The sequence below is a fragment of the Trachurus japonicus genome, chromosome 3 (genome assembly GCF_045865225.1).
Source record: "Trachurus japonicus isolate A0001 chromosome 3, Traja_1.0".
NCBI lineage: Eukaryota > Metazoa > Chordata > Actinopteri > Carangiformes > Carangidae > Trachurus > Trachurus japonicus.
The window spans coordinates 14,288,937-14,311,407 of NC_140909.1; the positions used below are offsets into that span (position 1 = coordinate 14,288,937).

General features: G+C 39.3%; 1 protein-coding gene across 1 annotated transcript in view; it reads right to left on the reverse strand.

Annotated features, from left to right (window-relative positions):
• LOC146989734 (CUB and sushi domain-containing protein 1-like) overlaps positions 1-22,471 on the reverse strand; it is a 373,646-nt gene that overhangs the window by 89,269 nt on the left and 261,906 nt on the right. Inside the window, exons 21-28 of the mRNA XM_085763336.1 lie at positions 20,446-20,562; positions 20,112-20,327; positions 18,389-18,577; positions 16,496-16,665; positions 8,941-9,097; positions 6,774-6,965; positions 2,157-2,283; positions 1,436-1,647 (exon numbers count right to left, since the gene is read on the reverse strand). Coding sequence (XP_085619462.1) covers positions 1,436-1,647; positions 2,157-2,283; positions 6,774-6,965; positions 8,941-9,097; positions 16,496-16,665; positions 18,389-18,577; positions 20,112-20,327; positions 20,446-20,562 — 1,380 coding nt within the window. The remainder of the gene's footprint in view (positions 1-1,435; positions 1,648-2,156; positions 2,284-6,773; positions 6,966-8,940; positions 9,098-16,495; positions 16,666-18,388; positions 18,578-20,111; positions 20,328-20,445; positions 20,563-22,471) is intronic.

Sequence of the window (22,471 nt, forward strand, 5' to 3'; positions counted from 1 at the left end):
GTTTGCATGGAAGTCCATTTTATAAATTACATTCCACACTAATATGTAAGAAAAAAAGAAGAGAAATATTGTGTAATATCACACCTAAAGACCAAATAAATCCACAAACTGTGATTATAATAAATACATGTGATGGTTGCTTTAGTAAATCAGCATGGAGGTAAATATAAGGAGGCATTACCATATTAATGGAATAAAAGTGTTCTGATTAGCAGGTTAGTCAGTGCAAATATTTATTGTTTTAAATAAGAGGGCAATGAGAAAAAAATAAACATGCCAGAGAGTTAGAGAGACTGGATGTTGGACGTGAATATTTATTACTAGAAATAAGGATCTCTTATATATATAATTCTGACAGTTATTTTGTTTGGAATTTGTATTTGTTTATGTAAATGTAAAGTGTGTGAGCGACACAGCAAGTGGAGGAATGTGGTCCTGTGTTTTTGGAAGTCAAATAGCTATGATTTGTGTGTGAGAGTGTGTGAGAGTGTGTGAGTGGATGCACTCATGTGAATAAGCAGCTGTGATGGAAAGAGCTACCTCACTGTATGTTCTCCTGCTTCATAACTTTTTCTTACTCTGTATGTCTGTGATTGATTTTGCTGCTAGAGTGCATCACAGTAACTTAAGCCAATGATTCTGAAAGGACAGTGCACAAAGGGTCCAGGGACTCAAAAAGCAAAGGTTACCTCCATAGCAAAGGGCACAGTTGTTGTGCAGGTTGTCATTTCTTTAAACTAAATGTGGGTAGGAACAACAGCAGTACACTTGTGTTTACTCTCTCTGTTTGATTAAAAAATGAACCCGTATTATTTGATACTGAAAACTAAAGCCTGGATGGACATTGATTTTACTCATTACTTATCAATTATTTATACCTTTATTATAATCATTATTGTTGTTGGTGTTGATCAATTTTACATAAGACTGTCTCAAAGAAATATTTGACTCAATGCTTACATAACTAACCTGAGGTGAGGTGGAACTCACAGCTTTGTTACCATACGTCACGGTTTCCTAAACTCTGGGATACAACCTAAACCGAGCCACAGGTCTCTGGTGGACTGTTTCAGTACTTAGCGAGCTTGGGTCCCAGGGTGAGATATTAAATTTCTCATTTGATTCTTAGGCTAAAGGTTTTTTAGAAATCCTGTTAAATGTAGCATTAATTTCAGATTAATTCTCTTCTAGCCAATATAAATGAGGCTTATATAATAACTAAGAAACTATATGTGTGCGGTGAATCCTGAGTTTGTTAATTAGCTAATTTAACTGCTAATTCAGTAATTGGTTTTTTTTCATACAGTAAATGGATCTTGGGGATAGAGTGAGGAGGACCACACAAATTGAGAGGAATCATGGTACTTTTCAGATTTTTTTTTTTTTTTCTGTCTTTCAGAGTTTCCACTGACATGTGAAACTTGTGTTTACTCACTGGAGAACTGTATAGAAAATCCTTGCTTGCTGATGAAATAGTCTGAATCAAACTGCAGCGTGAGTATGTTGAAAGTCGAGTGGATATCTTCAGGCAGAGCTGGGCCTGACCATTCTTTCAACAGGATCCCCCCATCTGATGGCCCAGATGGACCATCCCAGACTCTCAGGATGTCGTGGCCGATCTCAGTGTCAAAGACGATGAAGTGGAGGCTAAGAAAACACAACAATACACAGGAGATCAGAGTTCCTGTGCTAACATTAAAACCACGACCTGGTTTAAGATGGTAATTTCACCAAATATCACATCAGCCATAAGATAAAATGAAGCAAAGCAGAGAGCAGACATCACACTAGCACACGCACGCAAAGATGTCAACTATAGCCACAATGTGTTTAGGAAACACAATGTTGGCATAATGACTAATGCGCCGTACTCTCCAACACAGCAGTGCCTTTGACAGTGAGTATCTATCTCTAATTAGCGGATATATTATTACCTGACAGTCTTGTGAGTGTTTGCCTCTGTAGTGCATATACATACTGTAGAGTTAAGGTTGGAATTACATAGGAAACATCATGCTATAAAATCCTGTTTCTCCTATGTCTGCTCTTATATGCATTTATTGTGAAATCATTATTAACTACAGTATCTCGGCTAGTTACCAGAAAAATTTAACCACAACTGTAAGCCACTGTCGTTATGTGTGCTTTATAGTTACCTGATGGTCTTGCCTGTATCAGCCTCTATAGTCCAGGTGCAGTGGAGGTTGTTGTCGTAAGGAGCAGGATAGCCCGGAGACAAAATCCGCCCAGACACCGCTCCAGTTATGTGACCTCCACACTCAGCTGCAAGGACACCAGACAAAAGGGATGATCAAACATCACAGAGAAAAAAATACACACATTTTGTCTTCTTGTTTTACCTTTACCTATTTTATAATTTAAAGGTATTATTGTATTTTTCTTTGATCTGGATTAAGGAGTAAAGATATATCAAACAACCCTAGTTACATAATCTTCACATTTAGCTGGAAAGAGCAAACAGAAAAAAACACCAGGGCATTTTCCAAGGGCACAGGATAAAGCCATATACTGAAGGATTACTGCAGGGTTACTATGAATTATAAACTGTGCAGCAGATATTATTGGTGAACTGTAGCCCTCTCAGCCATAAAGCTCGCACTTCTCAATCACAAAGACATTTGAAGTGTATTGAAGAATATGAGTCATAGCACTGACTTCTTGTGAGGTGACCAAACAAAGACAATAGATAATACAAAGTTACACCAGTTACACCTTCCTTTATACACAGTGAATCCCAAACTTGATAACCCCATTCAGCTCAGAGACGGGTACAATCTAAGATATGCTATTATTCTGTGGATTAGTCGATTAGTGTTTACTGTGTTACTCTCAATTAGAGATCTTCACACACAGCGTGACTTGATTGTAAGGAACCAAAACCTGACCCCTGACCTGAAATCTCTGTCTTTATACTCAGTACACATACAGTAGGGTCTTGTTTTACTGCCACAGCTCTAAGATCTGTGTGTCTGCAATATCCAAGAATACAGTTCTGATCATTTGGTATATCATAATAGCAGCATAGCATAAAATACTTTAGGATTTATCAGTAACATTTTGTTTTTTAACAAATAAAAAAAAAATGATGTTACTGAATACAATTACTTTTCAGAATTAGATTAATAAATATGAGGTTGACCTCTCTATGGCCCAGTTGGCTGCAGAGTGTTGGTGCAGGAGAAAATTCAATTTTCAATAATTCATAAAAATTACTCTTTAATGTATGTAAACAAATCATTTTCAGAATTAGCTCCTGTGACTTAACATTCATTCTAAAGGACAATATTACACTGCCGATTGTTCAACAGAGCCTCATGCTGCTGCTGCTCATGATGGTGAATTGGGTCTTATCCTTGGGTGTATTGTAATTTAGTCTGACAGTGCACAGGTCCCCACTGGGAATTGATGCATGCCAGGTTTAGGTAGATATTCTACCATTTTTAGATTGGGTGAAACATTTGGGATATGCGAATACCTCCATTCTTAATACAACCAGATTCTTTGTATTATATTTCTGGTCTTCTTTCCAGCCATATTAACATTTCAATTCATCTCTGTAAGAGGTGGCTCTCTTACTTTGCTGTAAATTACTCTGAGGTGTGAAGGTTGAGTTAAATGAGAATCGGTTTAGAAAGGCCTGAATCATTAAATCAACCTTGAATTATCCATGCTCCTGCTATACACTTTCAAGGTTGGTGAGTAACTTTGATGGCTGTTTTCCCTTAAGGAATTCTCTATAGCATGCAAAGTTCAAGAAAAAAAGATGCTGTTCAATGCACGAGGGAGAACATACTTTTTGTGTTATTTTTATATTGTTTTTAGAGGTGAGGAAGACAGGAGATAGCAGGAGGCAGCAGAACAGGCTGGGAGGAAATTTAAACTCATCATGGAAGAACATGGTACACATGGTAGCCGACTGAGCCAGCAGATCGCTGCTGATTAGAAAACAGTTTGGTACAGAGAGCGCTGTATAGCTGTGTGTGCATTGTGTGAGTTAAGGGAACACCATTAACACAGCTCTGCAATCTACAATAACATGACAACCAACTGCTGTTGCATTACCCTAGGCAGAATACACACAAATACGCACTCACTTGAAGACACCAACGCAAAGAGAGAGGCAGATAACCACACACGAGTCACACACAAGGCCAGGGAAAATACTTGAAAACACTTATGCAATTACGCAAGCACACAATTTAACCAGTTGTTTCAATCCCTGGTGATAGAAAACATAGGAGTAAAGGCAATTACTGCGCTGTGTTTTACTATGAAAAGCAGGTAGAGAGGCGAAGAGTTACAACACACAAAAAGAGAAAAACAAGAGTTATTTAGTACGCCTGTGCTCTCGACAAACTGCAATTTCCCACGACAGGAAAAAAAGAGAGATATACGCATACAGAGTGGAAGACAGACAGGTGTACGGCATGAATAGGAGAAGAGAAAGAATGAGAGAAAAGAGTCCCACAGAGGTAGGCCAGCGGTGTGGGAGAAAGAGGGAAAGGCGGTATAGAAACAGCCTGAGGCAAAGCCATCTCCTCACCTCCATACAAGCGCACACGGATATGGGGCCAAGACAGGCAGACAGGGACGGAGATGTTCAGAAAGACAAACACTCCAACAAACAGACAAAGGAGCAAAATACAAATGTAGCTATAGAGGTAGTTAGCCCAGGGCTCTGCCAGCAAGTATTCTCCTGGTTGCTGGCTTACCTGAAATAAGGCAGCGACAGAGCAGCTACAAATTAATGACTGACAGACTGCGGCGGCACACACACACTTACACACACACTGAGATTTACACACCAGCTTAAAGCGTACACTCATTCTCATTCCCCCCACACACACACCTATGCACACACATTCTTTTTAGTTGCCATTAGCAACTACATGAGACCATGTCCCACCTCAGAGAGCTCAGGTGTGTTGGCAGGTTAGAAAGACACAAGTTTGGCTCTGCTGTAGGGAGTTCCAAATGAACATGTGCCAAGTGCCCACGTCTGCCCAAAGAGGTGGAAATACTTACAGGCAAAGTGGTTCAGCATGTAAAATATGCAAAGCCAAAAAAATATTCATGGACAAGCAGGAATTACGGACAATAAAAATTGTGAATTTGCTTTAGGGATTTCAGCGTCATGTTTATGCTTCACCGGTGGTTGCTGAATGACAACACCGAATCAGAAAGCCCAGCTGCACATGCTGAAGCTAGAACACAAAATGACTTTCACAGGTCCATAAGCAAAAGAAAAAGAAAAATATCACCATGTCAAAGCACTTGATCCATTTGGCATACTACTTTCCGACCTAATTAAGAACTGCCAAGTGCCAACTAAAGGTATATCTGGCTCCTGGCAGCTTATCCACCTCAAGACCTGGGAAATATTCAAATATATTCTACAGATGCCAAATGAGAAACCTTTATTCTGTCATTGTCACTGTTTGAAAATTAAAACCTGATTTTTTGGGATTGCACAGCAGCAGTCACATCCCCATATTGGGCTCCCTGTTAGTCTCATAGGCTTCCTTCAAACTTTATTAATTTACTCCATGTCATGGTCTTTCAACTAAACTAAATGATATAACTTTGATACAACTTCATAGTTGATTTTTGTATCCCTTTTTTCCCAGTGTTTTAAAAGACAGTTATTGAAAATCAGCTGTATGCATGATTGGATTATAATAAATTGTTGCTTTTCTCATCACTCTCTGTTGAAGGCAGAGTCAGAATTATCTGAAGTCTGACTCTAAATCCCATAATAATATTTTCATCTTAATTAGACATCCTATCACAGTCGATGAGGGTAAACTGAATTAGATGAGAAGCGTTCAATTTCTCCAGGTGGAATTATTCCCACCACTGTCACTATATTCACATAAAAGGTGAGGGAAATTAAGTTTAAGGGTCTGAGAGTAAGACAGGATGCACTCATCAATTTTGAGTACATGTTGGTAAACTTTCACCCCTGTTCAGGATCTAAAAAAATATATTCTTGTTGTATAAGCTCTTGAATGACATGACATCTGTGCGGAGTTCAATTTCACCTTTAAGTTATTCAAGAAGCAACAAATTCCAAATGAGTCAATATTGTTTTTACATCACATCACTTTCTGGCATCTGAAAAAAGTCTCTCCTGATAGAATATTCTATTTATCTGTTTGTGCATGCTCAGAATAGAACAGAAAGCTATGGCTTCTGTCAAAGTCCTTGGCATAAAATACTGTGCGCACCTTCAGGGTACAAGAAAGTAGTCTGGCTTACATTATAAATTTATCCAAGTTCAATTCAGACAGTCATTGCCTATTTTTGCACCCTCACCGTGTCATCTTTAAAATACGTAGAAGCCTTGTGCACTAAAATCTCATACACAGTGACATCCTGCTGTCCAAGCACAGATGCACAGGCTGTTTTTACGCTCAGAGGCATATTAGTACCACTACAAATATTTCCCACCGAGTGTTGAATCAGCCCCCATTCCCACTTTTTTCAGTATTCATCTGAATTGACTCAATCACTTGTTCACTCACTCACTTTCCTTTGAATCATCAGGCTCTTGGTGTGGCCCAGAAACAGTCAGGAGTTGTTTTGATTGCTGCTTCTTCCTTCTTTATTTCTCATTATATATGACTTTTTGATGAAAAAACCCAGGATTGAAAAAACCCAAAACTCAGCCACAGGTTAATAATTCAGACTGTGTACAGTAGTTTTGAATTATTGACACACGGTGACACATAGACACATGAAGACATACTCACCGATACAGGAAGGAAGTGGTTTGTCCCAGACACGTCTGTCCCCACTGAGACAGGTCAGTGTACTGCTGCCATGGAGACTGTATCCAGGGTTGCAAGAGTACAGGACGAAAGTGTTGGCGAAATGACCATCGTCTTGGATCTTATAGCCATAACTAGGGACACCTGGCTCCTCACAGCGTACTAAGTCAAAACCTAAAAGGAGACACACACACACACACACACACACACACACACACACACAGATACAGATTAGGTTTTTCTGTCCATGCAGGAAGACAACATTGCATAAATGAAGAGGATGATTCAGAGTTGTTTTGGACAAGATGACATAAGGTCATACTATTCCTCTCCTGGATCCAACTACTTCTGTTGAAAAGTTGAACACTCACTGTTCTGCTGAAGCACGATGTGACAGCTGCAGTGAAACCTACTGGACATTTCTAGAGATTCTGCCCCTCTGTGCTTGTTTCTGTGATATTTTAAAAATGTATGGACTCCTGCCATTTCTGAAAGATACATATAATGATGTGTGGTGAGCAGCAGTGGTGCTTCCTATATGAAACTGTGGAAAAACATCAAATGACAATTTCCCATTCCACACAAATACAAATGTACTGTAAACTTGAATGAACACACTGCGAGGGATGTCCGTGTTCTTTGGAGATGACAAAGACCAAGGGAGTTTTCCCCACCTCCAAGACAGATGGGTCAACTTGAATACCACCTTGAAGATGTATTCTAGTATCAAGCAGTCAAGTTCCAGTTTCTATCCATGTCTTTCCAGACTCTGGATTATACTGTGTGACTCATTCAATCAAGTGAATGGAAAAGTGGTCTTAGACTTTTGGACTCCAGAGATTAAATATAGGTATAACATTGAGATATGACAGTGTTGACCTTTGACCTTGTGCATATGCAATGTCCTGATCAGAGTGTGTGTGGATTTATGGCCAAAAAATGTCCTTTGTGAGGACACAGTGACCTTAACCATTCGCCTTTGACAGATGCATCTCACTTCTGTCAACCATAGTAGTTAATTTCTTCGACAGATGTTTGAATCTTTATTACTCTATTAAAACAGCTCGAAGACTGTGCACTATTAAAGCTGTTTTATCAGTTCCTGACCCTACTTAAGAAACCATCACTGCCTCTCTTGATCAGATGCTTCTCTCTTCTTTCTCCTGTTTAAACCTTCTATCAATCTCTCTTATCTGTCCATCAGCTCATCCATTGTAGCAGAACTTTGCAGAAGGTGTCACCTTCTCCAGTTTAATGATTTGCAGATTAACGGCTGTCTAATGGTTTAGCTGACATACAGAGCATCCATCTAGTATCCATATACCATCTACCTTCATCCGTTTGTCCGTCCGTCCAGCAGCTCTTCCACTCCAGATGTGTCACTTTCTCACCTTCTTTTAATGACTTGCAGATAAATGCTCCCCTAATAGCCTCTTTGACTTACACAGCAGCTGGTCTTACCTTCTTAACAGACTCTCTTTGAAGCCATTAAGAAGTGTGTGTGTGTGTGTGTGTGTGTGTGCTCTCTTTCAGAGAGAGAGAGAGGGAGGGAGGGAGGAAGGGAGAGAACTAGAGAGATACAGTGCATCTATATGTGTTTCAAGTATTCATATGCTCATTTCCATTCTCTGTACACTTGGTAAACCACTATTGCAGTTTGGACTCCACCTTCAGCAGAAATTGTTTGCTAAACTGACTGCTGGCCTCTTTTCAGCTGTCAGAAGTGAATGAAATAGCTTGGTAAATCGCTGACAGAGACAGACTCTCGAGTCTTTGTAGTACATGACACCTATTTTGGTCTGGTATGTAGCACTCAAGATTTACTTGACTGAGGCACAGGGCAGACGCAGGATTCATCCACGAGTGCAATCTAGCACAATCGCGACCACTCTACTTTTCAATTAAAAACATCTCCTTACAAGGACCTTCAGGATGAGCTACTAGCATTTCAGAAAATCACTGTTTGCCTGCATGTGAAAAAGGAAAAGGTGTGTGTGCGATGGGGAAAGTGAGAGACTGTGTGTAAACTTGAACAAATCCTGAAACAACCTTGAACAAATACACAACAATGCAGAAAAAAAACTATCTATATTGCTGCCTAGTTTCTAATCGGTTCATCTAAAGTTATAACTTCTCAAAGATTACTCACTTGTGTACGTGAGGCGAAAGCCCTGATTGGTTCCAGAAGCGTTGCTGTTGAACTCCAGCCACAAGTTATTGGATGTACTATTGATAACATGGCCCATCATGGCGTCATGTGTGAAGTTTCCAAGAAGACGGGACGAGGTGTTTTCTCCATCATATACCTGTCAATCAACACACAGGAACAACAGCGCAGATCACAAATAAAAAGCAGAGTTAGTTTGTGTGGCTCTGTAGAGGTTTATGTGAGCACGAACTGACCAAGGTAAGTGATGAGGATCACAGAACGTGGGTGCACAATAGACTACTAACACGGTTTGGAATACAAAGCTTACAGGGCGAAGCTGTGTTGCCTGTGCTGTGACTCCAAAATACCAAACAATGCAAGTGAGGCAAACAAAACAAAAAAAAAACCTCACTGAGCCTCAGGAAAAAGCCACTTTGCTCAGCTTTGCATCAGCATGGATTTTGTGAAGCACCACAAAGATAGAGCCTCAAATATCACATGAAAGATGCTGAAGTCACAAGTGAGTTGTTATGGGGGTCTACAACAGTCAGCAGAACTGAAGAAGCCTCCCGTTATGCTAAACCATCAAGATTTTTATGAAACAATTCTAGAGAGTAAAGAAACAAAGGTTGGAAGCTTTCCTGGTTGATAAATTAATTGGTTACTTTACTTGAAATATTGATTGCCACAGTTAAAGGTAGTGGAATGAGACTGCCGTACTAACTTATCTGCAGTTTTAGCAATTTAATCCTTGTCTGCAGGTCCAGGTATCACTTTAATTTGTGCATCTGTAAAGAGGATATTGCAGTCCTCGATGGAAGTAGCTGCTGCTCAGTTGAGGATGTCTCCAGCCCTGTTCCAAATTTTTGTTTATATTTTGAAAATGTGTGTTTCAAGAGAATGGTCAACAGAGGATATTACTGTTTCCTTGAAACAGTCAGTAAAAGCTAGAAGCTGCAGTATGCATGTTCTCTAATGTTAAAAAACAGCAAGTGTGTGACTTGGTTGGAGATGCTGCACATTAAGGGAGATGAAAATAGCAAAGTAAAAAAAATAGGAAAGTAAAAGCAACAGGACATCTAGATCTAAATTATATTTTCAGTGTAAAAACATCACTGGACTAGTTTTGTACTGCAGGACTTAGGTTGTAATTCTTTTGTTGATGAGGTTTTTCTCCATTCCCTTTGTATGAATTATGAAATAGATGGAAATGATAGGAGTTTTGGCTCTCCTGACTCAAGCTTACTTTTTGATCTCCAAGCAATTTTGCTTCCTGACGTTTGCAATGTGATTATGAACCTGTTGCTGGCAACACAAACAAGAGACAAAACAGCTAGAAGTCATTTATTTCAAATGAGTGCTATGAGACGAGGAGATGTGGAGGGTAGAGTAATGGCTGCCAGAAAGATCTTTGCAACTTGGCAACAAATGACGAAGTGTAACAGCTTCCAGCTGAAGGGTTGTTGTGCACACATCACCACTGCAGCACATTTAGTCTCAAAATGTACCCTTTCTGAACAGTTCTAGGTACTTTTGTTTTCTCCAAAACATGACTCAATACACAGTTATGTTGCGAGCACAGTAAACACATTGTTTTTGGAAGTTAACATAGATACAACAAAGTGATAAGTGAATGCAGCTAGAAATGGAAACTGTATAACCACATTTGAGCATATTTTAGTGAGAATATTTGTGAATAAAATTTATGGAGAATAGAGTTTGATCTTTTCTAACTCTAAGAGAGACTTTGTGTGCACAGCCATAAGGTTAGAGATGGAGGAAATGGTTTCTTTCATAATAAGAGTCCTACTCCCTGGCGGGCTATTAGAGAGGTCAATGAGACTAAGTTTGCTTGCCTTGCTGAAATATTTTTGCCAGCTTTGGGTACACCAAATAAGGCAATCAATGGGGATGGTTTGATGACTTATGAATACGATTTAGTGTGACCAGTAGAGATGTAGTAGTTTGGGAAGTGCTGTCTTCTTTTGATGGCAGTTTGAAGGGGGAGAATTAGGGCTCTGAAGTACCCCATAATACTACCTCACAGCTGGGATATAAATGTGAACTGCTCATGCTTATATTTGGCAGCCAGGGACATTTTCACAGATTGGTGGTGACAGGTCTGCAGGTGGCAGGGACGCCATAGGAGAAAGAACGAAGGCAATGTGCTGTTTTTTCTCTACAAGGATTGCCAGTCAGAGGAGACACCTCTACATGAAGCCAAAGCAGGAGCTACAGTGTGTTGAGTGTGTGGTTGGGTGGAACACATAAATTTGAAGAGGATAAAATGACACGGGAAAGGACAGAGTGAAAATGAGAAAAAGATATATATATATAAAAAAAATAAGAGTAATATCACAGCATCTGTAACCCCCTTCCAAATTTTCTTCCCTTCCCTTCCCTCTCCCTGCCTTCCCACATCCCATTCGTTCCATCAGTGCCGCCCTGTTTTGCATCTTGCTGTTTGTCTTTCTTTCGTTCTGTTTGTCTCATGCTTTCTCTTTATTCTTCTCTCCTGCTTTCTGTGTTTCAGTAAAACTCGATATGGTTAATGAAAAGCCCTGCGGCTCATAAATCAACATGTCACCATCTACCACCGCTCTCTCTCTCTCTCTCTCTCTCTCTCTCTCTCTCTCTCGTTCTCCCACCACCTCTACTTTCATAACAATTCCTGCACAACCCCAATTTGTTTCCTCATCACCCTCTCTTCATTTCTCCTTTGGACCTGGTGTACATCTAAGTGAATTTGGTCAAGGGCCGTATTAGTGGATATTTTTGTGGGAAAGGGTCTTGGTTAGCCCTTTCTAGTAAGAGCAGCTGTAATGAGGAGGTTCTTGTGTTACAGGAGATTTTAGCTCAAAGCTTGCTGGAACTATGAAACAAATGGTTTGCGCTCGGTGTTCAGCCACAGCAACAGACATTACCTCCATTACTGTTAGCCTGGGGAGCAGCATGCTAATTGCTAGCCTAAGTGGCACTTTGGGGCTTTCCTTCCAGTTCATTATAGTTTGCATGGAGCTTTCTGTTAATTCTTTTCGAAAGTTATAATTAACAGACTTTCTGTACATTTCTTGCCATTGCTTTTAATAAATGCTCAGTACATTGCATAAGATGACCATGGTGTCATTTAATCATAGAAGAAATGCCTTTTATACACCAGTAAGAAAAACTGCTGGATTTCTGACAATGGGGAGACAATTATCCTCAGACCATTGAACCGAAGACCATTAAAACAGAAGATTCCAACTATTTATTTCCTAATTTCTATTCAATTTGAAACTAGTTAAAGATTTGCAACATTTTTCCTCCAACATTTTGGTGACTGCAATAAGCAGTTGCTACAGTTAGCATTGACAACAATTTCATCAGTTGAGAAGAAACACTGCAAGTTCAGCATTCAACTCAATTTATTTACTGGTTAATATCTTGTGTTTGAAAAGCAATGCCAATATTAACTCCATTCTCTTCTCTGTTCTCCCCTGCATTAGTTTTTTACTACTGATGTTAGCATGTTAACCAGCTAACTCAGGTCCAATCAGACCATCTTTTCACAATCCCACACCAGGAGACACATTATTATAACTTCTTTCATTGTAAATGCAACAATGGATGAAGCTCTTGTCAAGACTCTAGAGATAAAAACTAACACTGGCTATTGACAAAATGTATTTTGCTCCTTCACTCATTCCAGCTGCACATTCTGTTGATATGATTGTGGTCATCGTCAATGATAATGTCTAACTAACACAAAGCGGCTTGAATTATCATCATAGCAATTTTGACTGTACCATCTGTACAACATGCACACACAACATCACTGCATTGGAATATCCTGCACATTAAAACACCTGCGTTTCATTTAATTTACAGGTATTCATTATCAATCCTTCGGACTGAAAGTAGGCCACTAAATTGCGTCCAAAAATAATTTTGCTGTAGGCCCCGAATAAATGTAAAGTGGGATTATTGTAATCAGCCTTTGGGCCTCTTTGGTTTTTGACTGCTATGTTACAATCCAATGTATCCTCATTAACTTTTGTGATCTCTAGTCACTCTTTATTCTGCTCCTCTGTTCTTGTTATTTTCTGATAAGGAATCAATCTATTACAGTAAATACCATGTCAAATGCCTTGTGAAGACCAGAGTTTCAATTTGGAAAAGAGCAAATGTCTTTGTCTTCTCTCCATTCTTTGTTATTCCAACCTCATCTTCTCAAATATATCAGTAATATTTCTGCATGTTTATCCGTTAACCATCCTAGTGTCACACCTTTCCTTAAGAGGATTTTCTTTTTTAAAAACCTATTCCTCTGGGAACGTGTCCACCTTGTACAATGATGTTCAGTCTCTCTACAAGTCAGATAGAAACCTACTAACACAATCTAACCACAGACAGGCTCAGCCAATGCTCTAGGCCTAATACTGATAATACACTCTAACCACATACTGGCTTAACCATGCCCTCAGGCCTAATACCGCTAAGAGACATTGTGAATAGAAACAGTTTTAGAAGATGTGTGTAGGACAGCATCAAGACTGTAAAACAGCTCACACAGCTGCTCCTGACTGACACTGAAGTGGGCACATGTACTCTTGGGAGGAATTATAAAGAATTAGGAGTCTTGGGAACATCTGTAATTCTCTTTGTAGTTCTGACATACACAAGTATGCCCATCCAACTTTAAACCATGTAAACACTTCAATCAATTCCTGAACCATACATTGTGACAATCCAAACTCCATCATAACATATTGCAGATCAAACCTGTATAGGGGTTTTGATACGATAAATAGGAGTCTCTCCTGAAGTAACAGCATGCCTGTCTAATAAAGGCATACAGTAAAATGCCCATAGTTGACCCATCAATCCACTCAGCTAATTGGTCAGTGTGTGACATGTCATCCAAGGTGTAACTAGGCCAACAAAACAAATTACAAAATTCAGCTGCTTTGTTGTTCTCCCTCTCTCCTCGACTCCAGCTGTGGGTTTCAGCCCCAGGTTAGCACGGCTGCTACCTGGAAGATCTTCTCTGCAGGCCTGCTCAGTGCACACTGCTGCACTCCACACTCTCTCAATAGCAAGGACACAGGTGTGCCTTTTTAAGATTAGTCAAGTGTGTATGACACAGTCTGCCAGCTGAATTTCACAAGACGGGGTCTACAAAACAGAGTAAGTGTTGAGCACCTAATACTACTACAAGGACAAAAAAGAGAGCCACAGAGCTGCACACCCTGTAGGACTATTCCCACCAGGCAGCCACACTGGACTTTACAAAGCTGCACACTGATTGATAGGACTTCTTATTTTCCATGGACTGGGTAAGGTTGACTGAGTCTAACCTAGCACAGCACAACACAGTATGGCAATCAGCCAGGGTGGGGTCTAGCATGTAGCTTACCCTCTCTTTTAATCTAGCACTTTTCAGCCAACATGAGTTGGCTTCAAACAAAGAAACACACACTCTCTGCACCACATGACATGCAGTCCCAGCAGCCGTCTTTGAGTCCGCCATCTTGTGTAGTTTCTTTTGTTTACCACCATCACAGATGTTCACAAAAGCACTTATACACAGTGCCTTTGTGTAATCTCACCGCATGTATCATTTATTCACAGATTGTATTCACAGTCTCTTCACACAGACTTTCTTCATTCATTCCTATCTCTCTTTCTCTCACACAAACAAATACTACTGACTATGGAATTCTTGTTGAACACGTCTTCACACAACACTCACAAAATGTTCCAACCCTGATTGGAGCTCATGCGTTTCCTCTGCCAGTGTGTTCATGTGTATAAAAGTCCATTAAAAACAAGGGTTAACCCTCAAGTCCAACAATAACCCACTGTAGTGTGTTCCACAGTGGGTTAAATGAGTGGGGATTGATCCTTCTGTGCCCCTGTTTCTCATGTATTCATTCAGCCATGGATGGCTAATACAGCAGGGGCACCATCTGCACTAATAGAAAACATGGGTTATAAACCCCTACAGGGGTGTTATTGCTCCTTACAGCAATGTTTAACACATCTAACATCCAGGGCAAACCTTGGTAATACAATTTAACTACATACTGGGTAAACCAAGGATTCAAAGCCCTTCCTGTCGTTTGTGTTTTTATTCCTGCCTTGTTCTTGCACACCTCATATAATTAAGGGCTGCACATTCCCTGACATCTTAATTGGACCAGGTGTGCATGGCTGGAACAAAAGCTTGCAGAATGGGCTTTGAGGATTGTGTTGAGAAACTTTTGGCTCAGCAGTACAACATAAAAATGACTGTAGAGTATGGGTTTAAAATATATTGAGGAGCAATTCCCATCCAATGTGGATTTTTGCTTTTTTTGTTCAACAAAGATGAAGGACGAATCAAACGTCCCTGAATTTTGTTCAAATTCCAACTGGTATGGCATCATTCAGGTAAACTGCTCCCCTTGATGAACAAATGTATAGGATGCACAGGAAGGTGATGAAGTGGCTAACATTAAAAAGAACGACATAAATAAGTCAAGTGTCAAGATGAGGCTGGACATTCTGATACTTCTATTTATATCATTCAATGATATCTGCACTTATGCTCTGATGAAGGTGGCTACTTTTGGTGATACTTTTTACAGTCTTTGATATCTCTGTATGAAACATTTTTATATTTCAAATATTTAAAAACTAGTGTACTATAGCAAATAGCACTGAAGTGATACCATACACTATTAACTCTTTAAAAGCAAAGAGCTAACAAGCTGCTGGTCATAGTGTAATAAAAAATGTATTTGATTTCATTACCTCATCATCTAAACATACGTATTTTTTCAAAAACATGATCGTTTTACTTGTCAAGCAATGTTTGACAATAGTTAACCCATAATATCAGTTGGTTTGAGCATATAGTATATTCCTCTAGATCAGGGGTCTTCAATGTTTTTCAGACCAAGGACCCCCAAACTGACGGAGAGATGGAGCAGGAACCACTATGTTAAAAACAAATGTGTATTATATTAAATTGGGCCCAGTATGTACATACAACAGCTTGGTATTGTTCATTCAATCTACTAAGCTATTTACAGTAAATATACACAGGTTCATATATTCATGTTTTTTCTAAACGTGTACAGACACAGTGAGTAGGGGGCTGTCCCTCTGCCATTTATAAACAGACCTTGTTAATTGATACCAATGCCAATATCAACAATGTCTGTCAACTGCATGATAATCATGCAGACAAGCTACTCAAATTGACATGACATTTGAAACATAAATGTGGAAACTAAAAGATATAAATCAACCAAAAATTCCACGACCCCCCTGCAGCCCCTCTGCAGATCCGCTAGGAGTCACAGACCCCCTGTTGAAGACCTCTGCTCTAGATATACACAATGTGCTTATAGAGAGTTTATAGTTATGCTATAGTCCCATATGTGCGTTGTATGTACGTGCGTCCGAGTCAGTGAGTAAATTAAATTATGCATTTATGCACTTGTACCATCTGATTGGGAGAGGCTGATCTTATTTGCATGTCTGCGTGTGTGTGTGTGTGTGTGTGTGTGCGCGCACAAATACATGCCTTGAGATAGTCTCCATCTTGCAATAAGAAGCTCTCAGCTTTCAGCCTGATTCCTTTGCCCTTTTCAGTGGTGATGCGGTAAATGCACTCATGGTTATTATCGTAGTTGGAAGGGAAATTCGGAGAGAGGAGAACACCTTCTGGTCCTAGTGAGGAGGCTCCACACTCAGCTACAGCAAGAGAATAAAGGACACAGACACTGTGGATCAAAATCACAGAAATTCTACCTAATTCTTTTAGAGCAGTCAGGATATCTGTGTTGGCTTGTTGTGTAAAGAAATTAGAGACTCATAGTTGTACATGAAAAAAGGGAGAATAGAGAAAAGTCCGTGTCCTAACCACAAACCTTATTCAATTTAGCAGACATGATAATAATGATGATAATTATAATGAACCTTACAGCATAAAGTAGCTTAGAAACACAATAACATCAAGAAGAAGGAAAAGCAAAACATATTCAAAAGCAAAGCAATTAAACATAAACTGCAAAAGATTAAAAAAAGAGGGCAGAATGAAAAACACTGCATAAAAGCAGGTCTGGATTAGTTTGTTAGAGAAAAAAGTATTTCCTATAAATTATACAGAATTATCTGGCAGGTGCAGTGCCTATCAAAGTTTAGGAATTCAAATAAGTGGTACTTTGTGCAAATAGAGTTTTGTCATATGTAAATGAGGAGAGGAAAAAAAGAAGCGAGCCGAGCAGGCTTTTAACTCCCACTGAGAAGGACCACCACTGCTTAGAAGGGATAAAGAGGAAATGGAAGTAATGAGATAGACAAGAGAGAAGGCGGTGTGGAACAATATGGAACTCATGGTGAAAAAAAAGATGCAGTCTTTATCAAATCTGAACAAATCGGAAATCCAAAAGAACTTTTTTTTTTTTTTTTAAATGTTATGTCGTTTTTAAAGTAGATTAGGGCATGCGATAAAAAGCATAAATTCGAGGATGCTACCAGCAATTCTTCAAAAATTCTTTTGTTGAGTGAGGACAGCACTGACGAGTGGGAGTGAGAGAAAAGAGGATAGCAAAGAATGGAGAAGAAAGAGATGCAGAAAGAGCGGGAAAAGAAGAGTAGACAGCAGATGAACCAAGACAAGAGCTCTTTGAAAATATGCAGAGAAATTAGAAAAGGGAAATGGGGAGTAACAAAAGACACAGTATTACCACTTTTCATAAAACAGCTAATGCCCTAATTATCTACCACAGGACTGTCCAAATACAGAGGGAGAGGAGGAGAACCAGTTAGATGGTTAAAAAGCAAGACGAGAGGTAAAGAGGAGGACATTTAGAAAGAAAAACAGGGAGAGAGATAATCCAAGTGCATGCTTCCAGCTGCTGTCGCTCAGTTGCCTCTCAGTCAGGCCTGATCTTTTGGCAGATAATGCTATTATAGCAGTTTCAGTCTGCTCTTTTGGAGGCTTGAAAATTACCAGCAGTCACCAGTCAGACTCTCATAAATTACTGATACTCATCAAATACTAGCAAATTATGAGCTGCTAAAAGCCAAATCCCAGCAAATAAAACCAACGTTCGACCAGTCAAATAACAGTAAATTGCCATTGTGACAGCAATAAAATATTGGTGAATTACAACCATGAACAATCAACCAGAGATACTTTACCGCTGGGCTTATTGATAAGGTTTAAGAAGTTCATTTGACAGTTTTATTTTACGAGCTAATGGTTACTGTCACATAAGATAAAGCAACCCGTATATATTGAAGGCAGAAATACTTAGATGCAGCAGGAATAATGTTGTATACAAAAGGCAAATTTACAAGGAAGGTTAGATGAGAATATAACTTAATCAACTGTTTGAGTTTCGTGTGCAGAGCCAATCACTTCATATTTTCATGTTGACACTATGTCAGTCTGTCTCCTTGACTATCTTACCTATACATCGCGGTAGTGTGTTGCTCCAGACTCGCCTGCCTCCTCCCAAACAAGTGATCTTACTGTCTCCCTCAAGTCGGTAGCCTTGGAAACAAGAGAAGGCCAGCGAGTCGCCGACTCGAAATCTGAATCCCATCCTCCTGCTGAACGCCGGTACACCAGGATCCTCACAGGGCTCTAAGTCGTACTCTGTACAGCAGGGAGAGGTAAACAACATTGTTGAGGAATTAGACTAAAGAGACTCAAATGATGCAGAATTCATCCTGATGGTTAAGAGTTTAAAATCACAATAACTGCTGTACAAAGGCACAAGGTTTCAAATTTCATCTAAAAACTGAACTTTTTGATTGTGTTTTACTACTGTATATGATTGTATATTACATCAATAATATGTCTAATATTTCAACAAAAATCTAACATATACTATTTGTTTAAATTACAAAACAAAGTTTGAATCCAATCTGCAGTTACTGCCCTTCAGCTACTTATGGCTAGCTGATGATATAGTTTACCAGCATATTCTGGTTCAGTTATTGATCAGTTTTGATGCTCCAACATCTCATTACATCCTCATATATAAGACAGTAGCTAAATCTAATCAAAATGGAGGAAAAGTAGCTGGAAAAAACTGACCTGCTTAAAGTAACTAGCCTAGATTATCAAAAAGAAGGCAAATGCAGTTCCTAAGGCTAACTAACGAAACCTTTAGTTAAATGTTATTGCAAAGTTGTTTATTAAAATGTCATAAATGTGGAGCGTTGTTTAGCTCAGTTGGTAGAGCAGACGCCCTATGTGCAGAGGCTATAGTCCTCGCTGCAGCCGGCCCTGTATCAAATCTCTCTGCTTCCCCATTTCCTGTCACTCATTACTATGCTATCAATTAAAGGCAAAAAAGCCCGCTGACACAACCCTGGAAGGTCCCATTGGTCAGAAAAGTAGCTGTTTAATTGACAGGCTAACCAGTTAGTCATCACCCCTCACAGTCCTCTCGTTTGAAAAATAGAAATAGTCTCTTTGAAAACACCTTTAAAGCATACTGTACATGTAACCTTCGCACAGTTTGACAGACATGTGAGAGGTGTGGTAACGAGGCCATCATAGCTTAGCACATCACAATAACACGAAGCTGTGACAAGATTTGTGCTTTCTCAAATTGTTTTTTCTCAGTTATACAAGAGGAAAGACTTCAAGGATGAAGACTCGCGGTGGTTAGGGAAAAGCATATCTGGTTAATCGCTCTACCTCCATTTAAGAGCAGAGCAGAGCAGAGCTGTTTCCCAGAGCTATTTTATGAGACCTTCCTGAACTGTCTCATTCCACTGCGTGGGAGACAGTCCCAAATGGGGCTAAAAGTACAGTATAATAATGCTTTTTTAGGTTTTATGTAAGGTCTGTGATGGTGACTATAAAGTTCATCAGCCTAAAAAGGCATAAAATTGTGTTTAAGAGCTTACATATGAGTGTGGTGAAGAGCCTCACAACCTTAGACCTTTTTTCCTTTAGTTTCCTCCGCCTTTGTAGGGTAAATACTACAACAATGCAACACAACCATTCCCATTGTTTATGATATCTGTTCAGTCTGTCCTCTTGGATCAGAATGATCTAAGCCGATGTCTGGCTAAAATGACAAGTTCAGTCTATCCTGTAAACAAGAGTCAGACAGATTTATTGTCCTCCAACCATGTTAACAAAAGAGAAACAACTTCTAAGCCAGTGTTCTTACCTGAGAAGGTAATATTAAAGCCTTCATAACTCATGGAGAAATCTGATATAAATCGCAGCTGAGCACTGAAGTTCCCAAAGAGTCCTGCTTTGACACTCGGTGGAAGCACTGAACCGGTGAGTCGAGCCACTGGGACCAGGAAATTGCCGTCCTCAGTGATGGACAGGTAGTCGTGGTTCTCCTCCAGATGGAAAGTATGAAAAACAAGATGGACTCCTGGAGATCCATGTATGAAAGGATGGATAGAAGTACAGATGAATGCAGAGTAATAAAACTATTTATTTACAAATTAAAAAAGAATAGCAAATGAATAGTAGTTTTCATTATGTCTTACCTTTTCCATGAGACACCTCTATAGTCCAGGTGCAGTTAAGAGAGTTAGGGTAGAAGTCAGGAAAGCCAGGAGAAAGAATAGTCCCCGTTTTACCGTACACGTAGCCTCCACAAAGAGCTGAAGAAAAAAGTGATGGAAAAGAGAAAATGAGAGTTTTAACATTGTAAAAACGTTTCTGGCTGAAAAACAAACAACATTTCAGAAAATTCAGAAATACAAGTTAAGATGTCACTACTTAATGACAGATTTTTTTTTTTTGCTCTTATAATAATAACATGTAACACAATGTGCTGTAAATGTTGCCTTGAAAGCAACACTGGCTCAATTCCTAACTGAAGTTTTCGGGGTTTTTTTGTTGTTGTAATTGTTTGTATAAAATGAAATAAACAGGCATTAGATAACCTTTTCATGTTATGAAATAGTTGACAATGATCAACATCTACTTCAAAGTAGTACCAATTATACATATTTGAAACTTTTTTTTTGTCCAAAACATGCAGAAAATAGCAGTAGATAAAAAATACAGCATACAGCTACAGAGTGAGAGAAACAAAAGGTGAAGGCCAAAAATTTAGTTAATGCAGAAAACAAAAAGAAATGGAGGAGAGGAGAAATGTGACAGAGAAAGAGAGTGGTTTGTTAAAGAAGAGTGAGAGATCAGAAACTTCACAAAAAGACAACCATAGTCAATTGGGACAAAGCAGAATAGAAAATACTAAAGTAACGTAATTGGAAAGTAAATGAGGGCTCACACTTCATTCAAGACTGTTGAACTTCGATAATTTATGTAATATTCCATGATGTTCCATGCTATGCTTTTATTCTGAAACTCCAGTACCGGAGTAGAATGTTACAACTGTATGTCCATGGTTACTGTTGCCAGAGAGACGGGGAAATAAAAAGTAGTGGAGCTAGACAGCTACAAAGTTACAGTGCTGGTATCCGGTTTGTCTTACAGGATAGATTATTAACAGTGTGAGTAGTCTATCACAACAATTTATTTACTTTTTGTTTCTCTCTCACTGTGCTTCCATCTCTTTCAATTCAAAACCTTTCATTTAAAGTGCTTTAAGGTGTTCGGCATGAAAATTAAAACTCTGATATTTCTATAGCTACATAGGCTACTCTATGAAATAAATTAAAGACAGTAATTCTTTTTCTTTACTGTTTTTACTTCACTGTACTGTTAGAGTATATATATATATATATATATATATATATATATAGATGCATGAAAATCCCCCTTGGCTCCTAAAATTAACACTGTGATGATTCATTAGGTGAAAAGTTTGTTTAATTACTATTTATCACTGGGACTTAATGAAGACAGATGTTACAGCTTCTCTTACGTCTTCATACTGTAGTGACTAGTGTGTGTGTGTGTGTGTGTGTGTGTGTGTGGAGAGCGCCTCTCCCTCACAGTTTTTCTGTCGGTGTCTTTCCCTCCATCTCATTCTACATCATATTTCAACAGAGCTGCAGCTGGGTTGAGTAGCTGTGATGAGAGTTTCTCTCCCTCTCTCTCCCGCTCTGACTAGCTGTCTTGTGTGTATTGTGGTAACCAGTGCCAGTTTTTTTTTTTTCACACTCCCACCAGGATTCAACTAAAACTAGGGCACTGTCTGACTAAATGACCCTTGAGGGAAACATGTTCTGATGTCTGTGAGTGCATGACTGAGATCTACTGTAACCTGCAAACTTGTATGTGAGTGATCGGTAAAAGTGTGAAGACGGATGCAGTTATTGTGTGTGCGTGTGCGTGTGTGCGTGCGTGTGCGAAAGTGGGCTGTATGACAATGTGAGAGAAAAACATAGAAGACAGAGAAGAAGAAGACAGAACGACTATTCATTACTAACAAAATACTCTGAGGCAAATCAAAGTGTGGTGGCCTTCAGTGTTCAGAGCAGAAGCATGACTCTGAATTCTGAAAGAGAAACGGATAAAGAAATATGTGTTTTTCAGGCAGGTCAGTGTAGAGTTGAACAGAGAAATGTATCACACCTGTTTTCTGCTAAATTCTCTTCC